The 14,719-nt window shown below is 37.7% G+C and overlaps 1 protein-coding gene across 5 annotated transcripts in view; it reads right to left on the reverse strand.

Moving 5' to 3' along the window:
* Window positions 1-5,754: 5,754 nt before the first annotated feature.
* LOC136866122 (guanine nucleotide exchange factor for Rab-3A) overlaps window positions 5,755-14,719 on the reverse strand; it is a 674,264-nt gene continuing 665,299 nt past the window's right edge. For all 5 annotated transcript variants that reach the window (XM_067142812.2, XM_067142813.2, XM_067142811.2 and 2 more), the window contains one exon: window positions 5,755-7,159. In XM_067142812.2, the coding sequence (XP_066998913.2) occupies window positions 7,080-7,159 (80 nt within the window). In that variant the 3' untranslated portion in view covers window positions 5,755-7,079. The remainder of the gene's footprint in view (window positions 7,160-14,719) is intronic.

Here is a 14,719-nt window from a genome sequence, read left to right on the forward strand (position 1 = left end):
AATCTTTTGAACAGGTTAAAAAGGAATTGAACAAAGCTCTATTTCAGTTGAACACACTACTACCACAAGAATCAGCTCAAGCAAAATCTGAGCAAAACACAAGTACACTATTTATATTCAACCTCAAAAACCAGCAGGTATCCAGGAAACTTCAAGTAACTTGGGAAGGTGTAAATCTCGAATGCTGTTTTCAACCCAAATACCTGGAGGTTGCTATGAACCACACCTTGACATCTAAACAACACTGTTTGCAAGAAACAAATTGTTTGCAAGTAAATAATGGCTGTTTTTATTTCTGTTAACACATAATAAAATAATATTAATAACAATAACAATACTAATACTAACTAATAATAATAATAATAATAATAATAATAATAATAATAATAATAATAATAATAATGAAATGAAATGAAAATCCACAGCCTGTTTCCAGTCATTCGACTGGGTCAGGAATGGAATGAATGAAGCCCCATCTAACGGCAAGGATAGGAATGGTGCCGGCTGCCGAAGCTTGTCGCACTCCTCTGGGCAATGATTAATGAATGACAGATGAAATGAAATGATATTGGATTGTGTTGCTGGAATGAAATATGACAGGGAAAACTGGAGTACCCTGAGAAAAACCTGTCCCGCCTCCACTTCGCCCAGCACAAATCTCACATGGAGTGACCGGGATTTGAACCACGGAACCCAGTGGAGAGAGGCTAGCATGCTATGGAGGCCCTAATAATAATAATAATAATAATAATAATAATAATAATAATAATGCTTACTTTATTGTCACATGGAGACTGCAACCTTAAAACACAGTTGAAACAGTTGACTGTAAACAGTATGTCACCACAACACGTGGTCACAAGTATACTCCTGTTAAACTATAACTTCAATTAAACAGTAACTCGTCTTCACCATCACGACCACCTCTTTATACATGTACCTGGCCAGGCTTCTAGAAAGATACATTTTCTGTAAATTCTAGAGTGTTTAAGCCCCAGATATAATGTACAGAATATTCTACAAAGTTCTTGTCTACCCAGTACCATTCTGGAAGTTACAGTGTGTTTCACAATTCTGTAGTGGATTACAAATCATATATCCAGGTAATAACAAATTATATACAGGTTCTTGCGTTAACTGAACTCATGTAAATATCTGTATACAACAAATGTTTCCATTAGAAACAAAAGAGGTGACAGCACACTCCCCTGTCTTAGTCCAATTTAATTTCTAAAGCATTCTATCTTTCCAAACTGAGCCTGTACATTGCTTGCACCATTTCTACAGTTTATGTACGACCTATGACCTTAGATGTTAAGCCCCTTTAAACAAGCAACAAGCATCACAGTATGTGTACTCAGCCTCTCTTTGACCATGGTTTCCCACACCTTCTCCCTGGGAACACTTTTGTATGCCTTTATCAGATCTATGAATATCATGACAAGATCCTTTCCATATTCCCAATTCTTTTCCATTAATAATCTCATACTGAAGATTGGCTTTAGAATTGGAAGATCTACAGTGGACCCATGCTGTTCCTCTTGCAACTCTCCCACTTTTCTCTTTCTCCTCTGTAATATTCTTTCCAGTATTTTTGGCACTTGTATTAAGAGTTTGATCACACAATTTTTGGCCCCTTTCTTAAAGACTGAGATTATTATTATTATTATTATTATAATTAATCAGACCCCACATTCAACATCCATTTGACCAGTGCTTGTGTTTACTGAAATTAAGGAAATAATTCCTTTCAGTATTATAGAGAACACATAATATCACTGAACAGAAAACACCTCCAGCCCAGTCTGCATCACAAGAAGCTAGCCTGTCAACAACAATTGCAACTTATCCAGATAGGTGTACATCCTAATTAGAGTTATTAATAAAATTCAAATAACCTCAAAGAACTCTGGAACCAACACTAATCTACAGCATTATACATTAAGATTTTTTTTTTCTAGTGGTTTTAGTTGCACCAACACAGATAGGTCTTATGGTGATAATGGGATAGGAAAGGCCTAGGAGTTGGAAGGAAGCAGCTGTGGCCTTAATTGAGGTACAGCCCCAGCATTTGCCTGGTATGAAAATGGGAAACCACGGGAAACCATCTTCAGGGCTGCTGCCAATGGGATTCAAACCCACTATCTCCTGGATGCAAGCTCACAGTCGCGCGCCCCTAACCACGTGGCCAACTCGCCCAATTTAAGATGTTTTAAACACCAACCTCTACATGATCAGTTCCCTTATCTTCCCCATTCCAACTTATGTTGCCAAAACATACAGATAGAAGAAGATAAACTAAACACTGCACCAACATCTCCCTGCTGGACGAACTTAGGATAAAAATGAAACTTCTGAAACAGATAAACTGAGCATAACTCTGATACTTCGGCCAGATTGCCAGAAGAACAGGCAACATGAAGAAGCTAATATTAGACGGCAAGGTCAGTGGCAAAAGGCTCAGAGGAAGATCCCGACCCAGATGGATGGGCCAGCTGCAGCTCCTATTGGGGAAATCTCTCCACAAGGTGATCCACACCACAGCAAAACAGTGTAGGAACTTGGAAGGATCACATCAAGAGAGCTATTTCAGGTCACCATGCTTTGTCAAGGGTAAAAGATTGAGGGAAGGAGGAAAAAAATATTGTGAAACATATTAGGCATATAAACCACCACTGTGGTATAAGAGTAGTGTGCCTGCCAGGTCAGGGATTTTTACTTGGATATGAGCGCTGGTTCAAGGTCCGTTCAGCCTAGGTGATTACAATTGACAAGCTATCTGATGGTGAAATAGCTGCCCCAGTCTAGAAAGCCAAGAATAACAGCTGAGAGGATTCGTCATTTCCAAATGACACATCGTAATCTGCAGGTCTTTGGGCTGAGCAATGGCTGCACTCAGAAACCAATGACCTTGAACGGTATGACATCACACGCGGCTGATAAGGCAACTGTTATAGTAAGACTGGGACAGTTGCCGCTGTAAGACTAGCCGGCGAGTTTCTAAGTCCCTTATCAGTGCTACTGCCCATGTGCGCAGCTCTATTATATAAGCTCGTGCAAGCCGTGACTTGCTCATTCAGAACGGAGCTATGGCACCGTACAGACGTAGGCACTACCCGATGTATCGGGCCCCTTCGGCTGTTATTAAGAAGAGTATAGTGCATATTGATAATGCTGTTAACGGAGATGGTTACCATGCTTTCGAGTTGTACATACCTGAGGAGTTGGGCGTACTGCTTGGATGGAATTTTAATTTGGCAATTTATAATTTGGGAGATGAAGGTGAAGCATGTATTAATTGCTATATGGCTGTTGTGCCATGGGGTTGGTTTGTTGTTTGTTTATTAGGCTTATAAACTGACTGAAAACAACATCTGCTATTGTAAGCAGTGATCAATATGAAATAAGTAGTGATGGGCAATGCTCTCACTTGAGACTCTTCAGACTGACTTCACATATCTGGAGAATCTCGGGACCGATTCTCCTGTGCTGCTATCTGTGTGATGTCCCAGTAACTACGAGCGTAAGCTTGATAGGATATCATCAGCAGTTATTTTAATCCTTCAAACAACATCTCCTGAACTTAGCACAAAAGTTGAAGTCTCGAAACAACATCCTCCATAAACTGTGTGGAACTACCTGGGGATCTTCAGCAACCATCTTGCGAACTTCAGCCTTGGGTTTGGTGTATTCAAATGCTGAGTATTGTGCACCTATTTGGTTGAACAGTCATCATACAAGGCTTGTTGACACCCAGCTTAATACCACAATGCACATAATATCTGGCACAATCACATCTACTCCATTTCATCGGCTTCCACTGCTAACTGGTATAATGCCACCTGATCTATGCCAATCTAATGCTCTTATGAAGGAATTCCACAAGATCTCGAGAAATCCTAGTCTACCCGTGCATAGTGACCTGCCACTTTTGAATCTTAACAGACTAAAATCATGCCATCCAACTCTGCGTGATGCTGCTGACATGGATGCTAAGGATTTTAAATTTCTTGACGTGTGAAAAGGTAGATGGAAAGCAGCAACAGATGTCCGCCTGCATACCTTCTTCTCAGGTCCCAGACTTCCAAGTGGATCCCAACTACCATGCAAGACCTAGACTGCCCTGAATAGAATCAGAACAGGACATGGCCAGTGCAGAGCCATTCTCCATAAGTGGAAAAAGCTACCTAATGCAGACTGTGACTGCAAAGCTCCACACCTGACTATTCATCATATCGTCATGGAATGCAAGATTCAAGCCTATCGCGGTGATGAAGATGACTTCCTGCTGGTAACTCAAAATGCTGTATGCTGGATTGAAAAAGTAGATATTCAATTTTGAAGCACAAATTACTTTTTTTCTCATCTGTAAATATATATACACACACACACACACACATACTGATATTGTCTGTATAAGCCATACGCTAAATAATAATACCAGTTATTGAGCGAAATAACGTTCTCACATGGAAACGTGTGTGCCAATAAATTTTGTGTCAGAAGCCTGAAAATGTACCACATGTCCATCTATACGCCCCTTAATATCATTAATGAAAGCAAAAACAGAATGTCACTATTTTGAACGTCTTAGCTGAATAACCCGGTATAATTTGTTAATAACTGTAGATAGGATGTACACCTACTTGGATATCTCGCAATTATTGTTGACAGGGTAGCTTCTTCTGATGTAGACTGGGTGTTCTCTGCGACAATTCCCCTTCAGTGATATTGTGTGTTTTTAAGTGCTGGATCATCTCAGAAGTATTTCTGCTAACGTATTTTACTTCTTTTGAACAAACAATACAGTGGACTGTGCTATCTGGCATCTCTTCAAAATAATCCCACATCCACGGCTTATGTTGCATTTCGAACATCATCTTAAAATTGTTGCCTATAATTGGACACAGTTACACGGTACACATTGCATAGTCATATACCGAAGTACCTAATTATGACACGAATACTCTATATAACACTGGAAGCAATTCTTTCCTTCATCAGCATAATGTCGGTAAACACAAGCATTGGCCAAATGGATATTGAATGTGAGGTCTGATAAATTATGAGTGATAATGATGTACACCTACAGTAGCCGTCAGTTTCTGTACTTAACCTATATTTTTTGTGTATTTACCACTGCATACAAAGCCAGAATGTGTATCCTTTGTAATTATGTTATACTGTGTCAAAACAGACCTAGTAGAAATGAAAGAAATAAATGGCCTAGTCGCTTGTTGCACGTATTTACGTAATGGAAAAGGCTCGTGGTTGGCTATTCGTATACTCAGCACTAACAACATTCAGCTCCGTCTACCTGTAGGCCTACGACATGTTGTTCACTGCACAATGCGGGAACAACACTCTCAAGATCTTTCGAAATGTCCCGCAAGAAACAGGTGCTTGCACTGTTCTTGAGAAATCTCAGGATACTGTCTCAGACTGCCCATCACTAGAAATAAGTTACATCTTGTTCACGAACAGGGTGGGGTGAGATGCAGCTTGGGTACTTGCGATCGTGGTAAAGTGGAAGCGACATTAGTGACTGGGTCAGTCAGTTTAGGAAGGCATCCACTGTAACTACTACAGTCTGTGTTTCCATCAATGACGGCACTTTCACTCACAGATCAGCAAGTACTGAAATAAAAAATAAATAAAAATAACTGGAATAGGGATGTGGAAATGACATTTTAAAAGTTTCTTAGGACAGGACTAAGTAGGCCAGATGAAAAACTATATATTAAACACAAGAAATATTTAGACATTATTTATTTTGCCTGTTTTACATATGATCTTGTTTTTATGTCAGTAACACTGGAACGTTTATCTAGTCTCAAAATACGTTTGAGTTTATATGGTTGTAATGTTTACGTACATTGCATAATTAATGAATTCCAGGACTCTAATGGGTTGTATAAACTAATTAAAATACAAGATTTTAATACACAGTATATATCATCAGTACTCTAAAATGGTTCAAAATGGCTGCCAGATGTCTAACCTGGTTGAAATGATTCTTGGTTTGTTCATGTGGCACTGTAACGATATTTAATAGGTATATCCAAACTGATATCTGTTAGCTTTATTGTGTGTTCTCTTTTTCTAACTGCTCAACTTATATTATGTACACATTCATTCAAGAAATTATCATATACATCTTCTGGGTTTGCAGATGCAGTATTTTAAAGATCTTATTGCAAATATTTTACCACCTAATTTTGGTATAATATCATATTGATAATAGTATTAGTTGCACTGATGAAAACAACAATAACAACAATCAGTAAATCACATGACCTATAAGGCCAATATAAATATCATTAAAAACTACAAAATTTAAACAAGGAATTAATTTGTTTGGCACAATGCCAATTTTACTTGGCTTCCCTCAAGTTTATTTTTTTTTAAATAATGCTTTTTGTGATAGGGATTTCATTCAATTTTGGAAGTCCTTTTATCATAGCAGACACATTCTTTCTTTTCTTAGGAAGACATATAAAACATAAAATATTTGACAGACATAGCTATTGGTTTGTACCATACCTGGTATCTATGAATGTCTTTTGCAAGGGTAAGAACAGAACATAGATAATAACATTCTATAAATATATTTCTCTACTTAGTAATGTAGCAACATATATGGTATATTAACTTTGTACATACAAATACTTGGAAATGCACAAGTATTATTCTAATTTCAATATGTATATATATGTATATTTTTTTCTAAATGAATAAAATATCTAGCAAATTTCTACAATATAAACAAGATGCCATTAATGATGAAATCATTAATTACTGCCTGATAAGTGTAACAATCTCTAAAAATAACATAGTATATTCACCATAGAAAGACTGAGAATGAATACAGCAGAAATGTATTCAAATGCTATTCACATCGTGCATTGTTTTTCTCTGTTTTTGGCAGATACTGTTATTGTGGCATGTAAAACTTCATATAGATATGGATCAATATAATTATATTACATCACAATGTTGATCTCTTTGGCTATTAAGTTGTAACGAGGTAATTTATCTCGCACATGATAACTGCAGGTCCCCTGTTCTATCATTTCTCCTTAGGATGAAAGGGCAAGACCAAGGCGGGCAAGCACCATCTCCTTTCTCAGCCGCGTTATTTCCCAGTACACATCATGAACTGTAATTAAAAAACATAATCAATTAGTAATCAATGAGTAAATAGATAATTGCATACATACATACATACATACATACATACATACATAACTTTTTCACAACTGAGGTCTTTTCAGCATTTTGGTCACAAGTGCCTCACAACAAACCATGTGCCTCCACAATCTCCTGTATTTTTGGAGCTTTCTACTTTTTTCTTAAACAGAAAAAAGTGCACGAAATACTGAATACTGAATATTGATCCTACTCATACCTCCTATGCCTAACAGCTCTTTCTGTGTTAAAACAGAATCCATTAGTCTCCTGGATGCAGTCATTTTAAGTGATTTTTAAGGTATACGATTTTGTTTGTGATTAATAACTTCAAAACCAAACGAAATATGAGGGTGTTAAGATTTCCAAAGATACAGCATTTGACACCTTACATTTGTATAACAAATGGTCTGATTTAAAAATTTAAAAAAGAAATGACAAAGCAATGGCCCAAAATTTGAAAACTTAATTTGGTTTGAAAATTCAGTGATATGACAGTCTAAATATTAATTTTGGCCACTCATACTTGGCACCATTTGAACCCGAGAAGTTGGTATTACAATCCTTACAAAGTTATGTGGAGGTCAAAAATGTGAGAATTTCTTCTTATTGACTTCAGAATATAAATTCCATCCCATGATGTTTGCATTACTGAACAGAGAACTCTTCTTGTGGGGAGGGATGGTAGAGTACATCTATGATATCTCCTGCCCTTTGCAAGAGGTGACAAAAAGGGTAGTCCGCAGGGACTTTTAAATTGGGAAAGTGATTTGGTGACCAAGGGGCCCATAGTTGAGCCTGGCATTGCTTCCACTTGCTTGTACCAGGCTCCTTACTATCATCTTTCCTATCTGACCTCCCTTGGTCAACTCTTGTTCTCTTCCTCCAACTCCAACAGTGTTAGGTTTGCGAGGCCTAGGGTATCTTATTTTCATGCACTTCATGTTCCTTCTGTCTATTTGGCTGATTCCTTCAGTTTTCAAAGGGTCAGACCTTGTTCCTTTTTCCTTCTAATTAGTGTTGAGAGGATAGTCGGCAGTTGTACTTTCTCTTAACCCTCCAGTGGGCATGCATCAGCATTCAGTGCAGCAAATTAATTTCTTTTCACTTTGCTGATGAATGTAGTTATTACCAGCTTTGGAAGCCAAGGTATGCTATGTTCATTATATCACCACTAGATTTAAACTCAATTGATGCTTATCTGCCTCCTGTCAGTCGTATATGGGCTGTGGAAGTTCAGAGGTACCATGACGCCGCACTGAGGGAAGCGCGTTTTTGCTTCTGTAACAGTTTCTTTCACACTTGGTGTAGGATCACTCTATGTGTGCTCGTTTTATAGATCATTCAGCTTGTCCATCATGATGCAAGTATTATTCGTATAACTCTTCTTGCACACAAGTATGAAGGATGAGTTCTCCACCTAATCAACACTTTATTTTACATAGTGTCAATATTATTTATATAAAAGGACAGTACCAATTTCGACCTGGAAATAGGTCATCTTCAGCTGTTGAAGAACCTGCTGAATAGTGACTGTACAGAATAAATACTACTAAAATTAAAATTAGATTATAGTAACTCTTCTTGCTATGAACATTCCAATATTATTTTTCACATTGGGAAATATGTTTCAGATCAATTTCATTACCGTAAATTTATGAGATTCCTTTTGTTTTGTTCGTGTATTGTTTCTTAACAAACATTCAAAAGTTATTACATATCTATTTCTTTTGAAAGAGCTGAAAGATTGGTAACCATGGAAGACATTAGTCAATTTCTTCCAGAGATTTCCAATGATAATCCACATCTTCAAACTGAATTCCATGAGGACAAGGACGACGATTACAGACACATTGTTGTCGTGGAGGAAGAAGAGGGTAGTGATATGGTTCAGTCAGTGAATTTGGGAGCAGGCAAATCTGACAATAGATATGCTTTCAAGATTTTATTTGAGTAAATTGGACACCATCTGATGTAAAAAACTGGTTACTGAACTAGGTAAAACCAGGTCGAGAGATAATGTAAAATCTTCTCCTGGTCCAAAATGAGTTTCTAGGGATACTAGAACTGAACTTGGTGTGTTTCCAAAATTATTTGATTTTGATATAATTGACAAAATGGTTGCATACACTAATAATTTTATTGACAAATTGCACTCCACCACCATATTTTATGAAAGAAATACTGTAATGATACAATGAGAACAGTCGGCTCTTGTTTTGCTCGGGATAAACTCAGGTGGTATTTCTCTTTTGTTCCTTTCAAGAGTGAAAAAAGGAAGACACACTAGTGCTGAAGAACTATGGAAAGTAGATGGCACTGGTATGTCTATCCTAGAGGTATTTAGTCTCAAGCGGTTTTGTTTTGATGCAAGCCCTTCGATTTGATAATGTGCACACTCGTCAAGAATGACAACAATGTGATAAGTTAGCAGCTATTAGGGAATTGCATACAAGCTTCCACAATAATTGTCAACTGAATTATTTGCATAGCAAGTTCATCACAGTAGACTAAATGCTTGTAGGATTTTGAGGGCACTGCAGTTTCATGCAGTATATGCCCAACAAACAAGCCAAATATGGCATAAAAATATATGCCCTATGTGACAGCAAAACATATTACACATCTAATTTTCAGCTGTTTTGCAGAATTCAGAAACCAGGTCTTTTTGTGGCATCCAGTGTAGAAAGACTGACTACTTCGATTCAAAATTCAAACTGAAATGTTACCACCGACAACTATTATTCCAGTTATGAGTTGGCAACGTATCTTCAAATGGAAAATTTTAAATTCCCTCCATGGGAATTTAGAATTTTCCATTCGGAATTGCTAGGCGGGCAATAACTCCATTGTGGAGATTTATCTCCCGTATGCAGTTATCAGACTGTGCTTCTTATAAGGGCTTCTGATAAGTTCACCTGCATACACCCCAGCGTCAGTGGGTAGGGTCTGACACATCCCATTCTGATGAGTCTAGCGTCAGACCTAAGACAAAATGCTCGTTAATAGAGCAAACGCCTGAAAAGCCTTACATCTGATATGTTTTTGGCATTTTTGACAATGTATCTTCATGAAAATGACCTCACATTTTTAGGTAGTCTTAAAAAGAACAAAAGAGAAATACCACCCAAATTTATGCCAAGCAAAACAAGAATTTTGAAGTCCTATATGTTTGGGTTCCAGTACAATGTAGGTGATGACAAAACCCACACGGGGTGTATTATTGCATGACACCCATATAATTGACAAGGACACCAATAAGGCAAGAGAGCCTCCGTGGCTCAAGTGGCAGCACGCCGGTCTCTCACCGCTAGATTCCATGGCTCAAATCCCGGTCACTCCATGCGAGATTTATGCTGAACAATGCAGGGGTGGGACAGGTTTTTTTCTGGGTACTCCAGTTTTCACTGTCATATTTCATTCCAGCAACACTCTCCGATATCATTTCATCTGTCATTCATTAATCATTGTCCCAGAGGAGTGCAACAGGTTTCGGCAGCCAGCACAATTCCTATCCTCATCGCTAGATGAAGGCTTCATTCATTCCATTCCTGACCCGGTCAAATGACTGGAAACAGGCTGTGGATTTTCATTTTTTCACCAATAAAGCAGCCGTGAACCTTGACTACAATGCGAAAAAGGGAGCAGTTGACACAGTAGGTCAAATGTCAGCATCTTACTTGACTTCTCGAATCACAAGAAGATGGACATTAGCTGTATTTTTTCACTATCTGGATATCACTTTACAAATAAAAAGTCTTATATGATCCTCCTTTTCCTGGATATAGCAGGAATGAATTCAATGATCATTTTAATCCTGAGAAATTGCACAGAATAAGGTTCTTCCTGACTGACTTGTCTTTTGAATTGATGGAAAGCCACCTTTGACTGTGAGCAGCCATGAAAAGTGTGCCAAAGGATGTCAGCTTGTTTTTGGTGAAGTATCATGAGTTTCCAGCTTCCACGCATATGGAAGAAAGGCGAATCGGGCCCTGTCATCTTTGTGGTCATCACAGGTGGAAAAATAAAACCATGTGCCTTACGTGTCTGAAATTAACATCAGTACATTCTATCTTAAGTTTTCACCAATTGCTTTTAATTTTATACAAGGGTTCAACAAATTATTTATAGATCTTCAAGACAGTGATTTATATTTATTGAAATACACCAATAAATCAGAAGAATTTTTAAGTGTTGTGTTACATCCTCAAGATAATGACTTATTTCAGTGTATACTGAATATTAGATCAGAACTATTTTTAAGTATTATACTATAATGGTTCATGTTTGTGGGTTACTGTAGTCACGTCCTGACTTTAGTATTTAGGTTGTGTGTTCTCCTTCTCCCAGGATGGTAATATAGTAAATGAGATTGAATCAAGGTGTAATAAAGCTAATGCAGTGAGCTCGCAGTTGCGATCAGCAGTATTCTGTAAGAAGGAAGTCAGCTCCCAGATGAAACTAACTTTACATCGGTCTGTTTTCAGACCAACTTTGCTTTATGGGAGCGAAAGCTGGGTGGACCCAGGATAAAGTTAGAAGTAACAGACATGAAAGTAGCGAGAATGATTGCTGGTACAAACAGGTGGGAACAATGGCAGGAGGGTACTCAGAATGAGGAGATAAAGGCTAATTTAGGAATGAACTCGATGGATGAAGCTGTATGCATAAACCGGCTTCAGTGGTGGGGTCATGTGAGGCGAATGGAGGAGGATAGGTTACCTAGGAGAATAATGGACTCTGCAACGGAGGGTAAGAGAAGTAGAGGGAGACCAAGACGACGATGGTTAGACTTGGTTTCTAACGATTTGAAGATAAGAGGCATAGAACTAAATGAGGCCACAACACTAGTTGCGAATAGAAGATTGTGGCGACGTTTAGTAAATTCACAGAGGCTTGCAGACTGAATGCTGAAAGGCATAACAGTCTATAATGATAATGTATGTATGTATGTATGTATGTATGTATGTATGTATGTATGTATATTATGCTATATATTTTTGTAAATGTATAGCTTATTTGTTTTTTAAGTGTTGTAAGACCATATTGATGATGATCTAGTATCAATAAGCCAAAACTAGTACCATGATTAAAATAAATTGAAGTAGTAGTGATAAGGTGGATTACCTCATTTATCTACAATAAGTAAGTGGTATATTCCGAACTGTCAGTGGAGAGATGGCGTGGAATGACATTAGTAGTTGAATAAGCTTGAGCGAGGCTTTTAAAGGAGGAAAGATCATAATGTGAAGATAAAGTTTGAATTCAAGAAGGAAAACTCAGGCAAATATTCATTTATAGGATGATGAGTAAGGGATTGGAATAGTTTATCAAGGAAAATGTTTAATAAATTTACAAGTTCTTTGAAAACATTTAAGAAAATGCTAGGTAAGCAATTGATAGGGAATTTGCCAGCTGGGTGACAGCCCTAAATGCAGATCATTGATTGATTGCTGAGACTGAACAACTCCATTCAACCATCAGTCCAGGACTAAAATCCTATGATGAGCTGGGAATTAAACCCAGGTTTTCCATGTAAGAGACAGGCACACTATCCTTGCACTATACAGTTAACGTTACAATATAAAGGCAAGTTGAATCAGAGCAAACTAAATAAAATTGTCTTGGCAGTTATCCCCCTGTGGATGGGGGCAGTAGAATTACACCCACGGTATCCCCTGCCTGTTGCAAGAGGCAATTAGAAAGGACGCCAGGGGCTCTCAATTTGGGAGTGTGGGTTGGCGACCATGGGGCTCTTAGCTGAGTCCTGGCATTGCTTCAACTTACTTGTGCCAGGCTCCTCACTTTCATCTACCATATCCAACCTCCTTTGGTCAACTCTTGTTCTTTTCCGGCCCTGGCGGTATTAGATCACTCGATGCCTAGGGAGTCTTTCATTTTCATGCCCTTTGTGGCCCTTGTCTTCCTGTGGCCGGTACCTTCATTCTTCAAAGTGTTGGATCCCTTCAATTTTTTCTCTCTGATTAGTGTTATATAGAGGATGGTTGCCTTGTTGTACTTTTTCTTAAAACAATAATCACCACCACTCTTGGCAGTTATAATTAGTGGTTATCATCATCATCATCATCATCACCACCATCATCATCATCTTGGTGTTGTACCACTGATTCAGAATATGCTTTTCAGATCTTTGAATGCCCTTTTAAACAAACTCATGAACATCATTAGGTCTCAAGCTGACGATCTTCATGTGTTTATTGTGTCTTGCCAGTATTGCTTCAAGTCATCCATGCAGTTGTTGACCATCGATATTAAAGTGAAGAGTCAGTAACTATGCCCAAAGCTGGTACTTCGATTGCATTTTTTCTATAACTGGCGCAATGCACATTTATTGCCGAATCAAGTTGCTGGCAACAGGGTCAATTAGGGAGATGTCCATCACCTAGCAAAGAATTTGCATCTCCACTGCATACAGTTGGCATTCAGTACTTCTGTCCGATGGTCGGCATTCCACTTCATACAGTGCAACTGCTCAGTATATCTTTAATTTAAAGCAGTGAGGCATTCTATTATCACACAGTACACCCGTGACTTCTCTCCACCACATTCTGTGATTTCCCAAATCGAACATGAATCAGTAGAAGAACAATCAATCTGTTTGAGAAAGAAAAGTATTTCTTAACATTTTAAAATTATTCCTAGGAGAACTGTAGTAAATTCCTCTACAATGAGGAGTAGTCTATAATAAAGATTTTATTGAGACTGCAATTTTAAGTGAGTTTATATGCTGATAAAAACTAAAGGAATGGAATCCTTAAAAGCTCCTCATTTTGTGATGTGAAATCTACTATAAATTTCTAAAAGAAACTAAATTGTAACCTACTGTTCAAAAATTTCAGTGATATAATGGATGAAATATTTATGCTGAAATATTAGATATTAAGGCAGTCATTTACTGTTCCAAATTCTTAGAAATAATTACGCTTTCTGCTCAGATGAAAAGCAAATTAAATTTGTGGGAACACAAATGAACAAATAACATTAACAGTTTGCATGTATATATTTAGCTTCCTTGAACTTACTATAATAGTTTATTACCTGGCCCCAATTTCTGAGAAAGGACTTATTTAAAATGGTATGATTATGGGTCGCTCAGCAATAGCAATTCAGTTGTAAAGATGGAACTAGATATGAACCCTGAGGTCCATCAACCACAAGGGTGGTTAAAACATAATGGCTCAACACACTATGGAAGGATACACTTGGTGGACATGTCTGTAAACAATTCCTAAGATGTAGATAAAGGAGAGTCAAATGCAGTCAACTGAATAGGATAGTCGTTATAGTCATTCATAACTTGGTTGTCATAATGTAATTTCACCTAATGGATCACCTTGTAGTATTTTTACATCCTGAAGTAATTACCAAGGGAAAAGCAGGAATAAATCACAACAGCTCCCATATGAATATTTATGTGAGATGTGGCTATAATGGTCAAAGAGAAGCTGTCTACATGACACAAAGCTGCTCAAAAATACCTGAAAAATTACTTGGGAAGATCTACTGATAA

Source organism: Anabrus simplex, chromosome 3, assembly GCF_040414725.1.
Source record: "Anabrus simplex isolate iqAnaSimp1 chromosome 3, ASM4041472v1, whole genome shotgun sequence".
In the NCBI taxonomy this organism is placed as follows: Eukaryota; Metazoa; Arthropoda; class Insecta; order Orthoptera; family Tettigoniidae; genus Anabrus; species Anabrus simplex.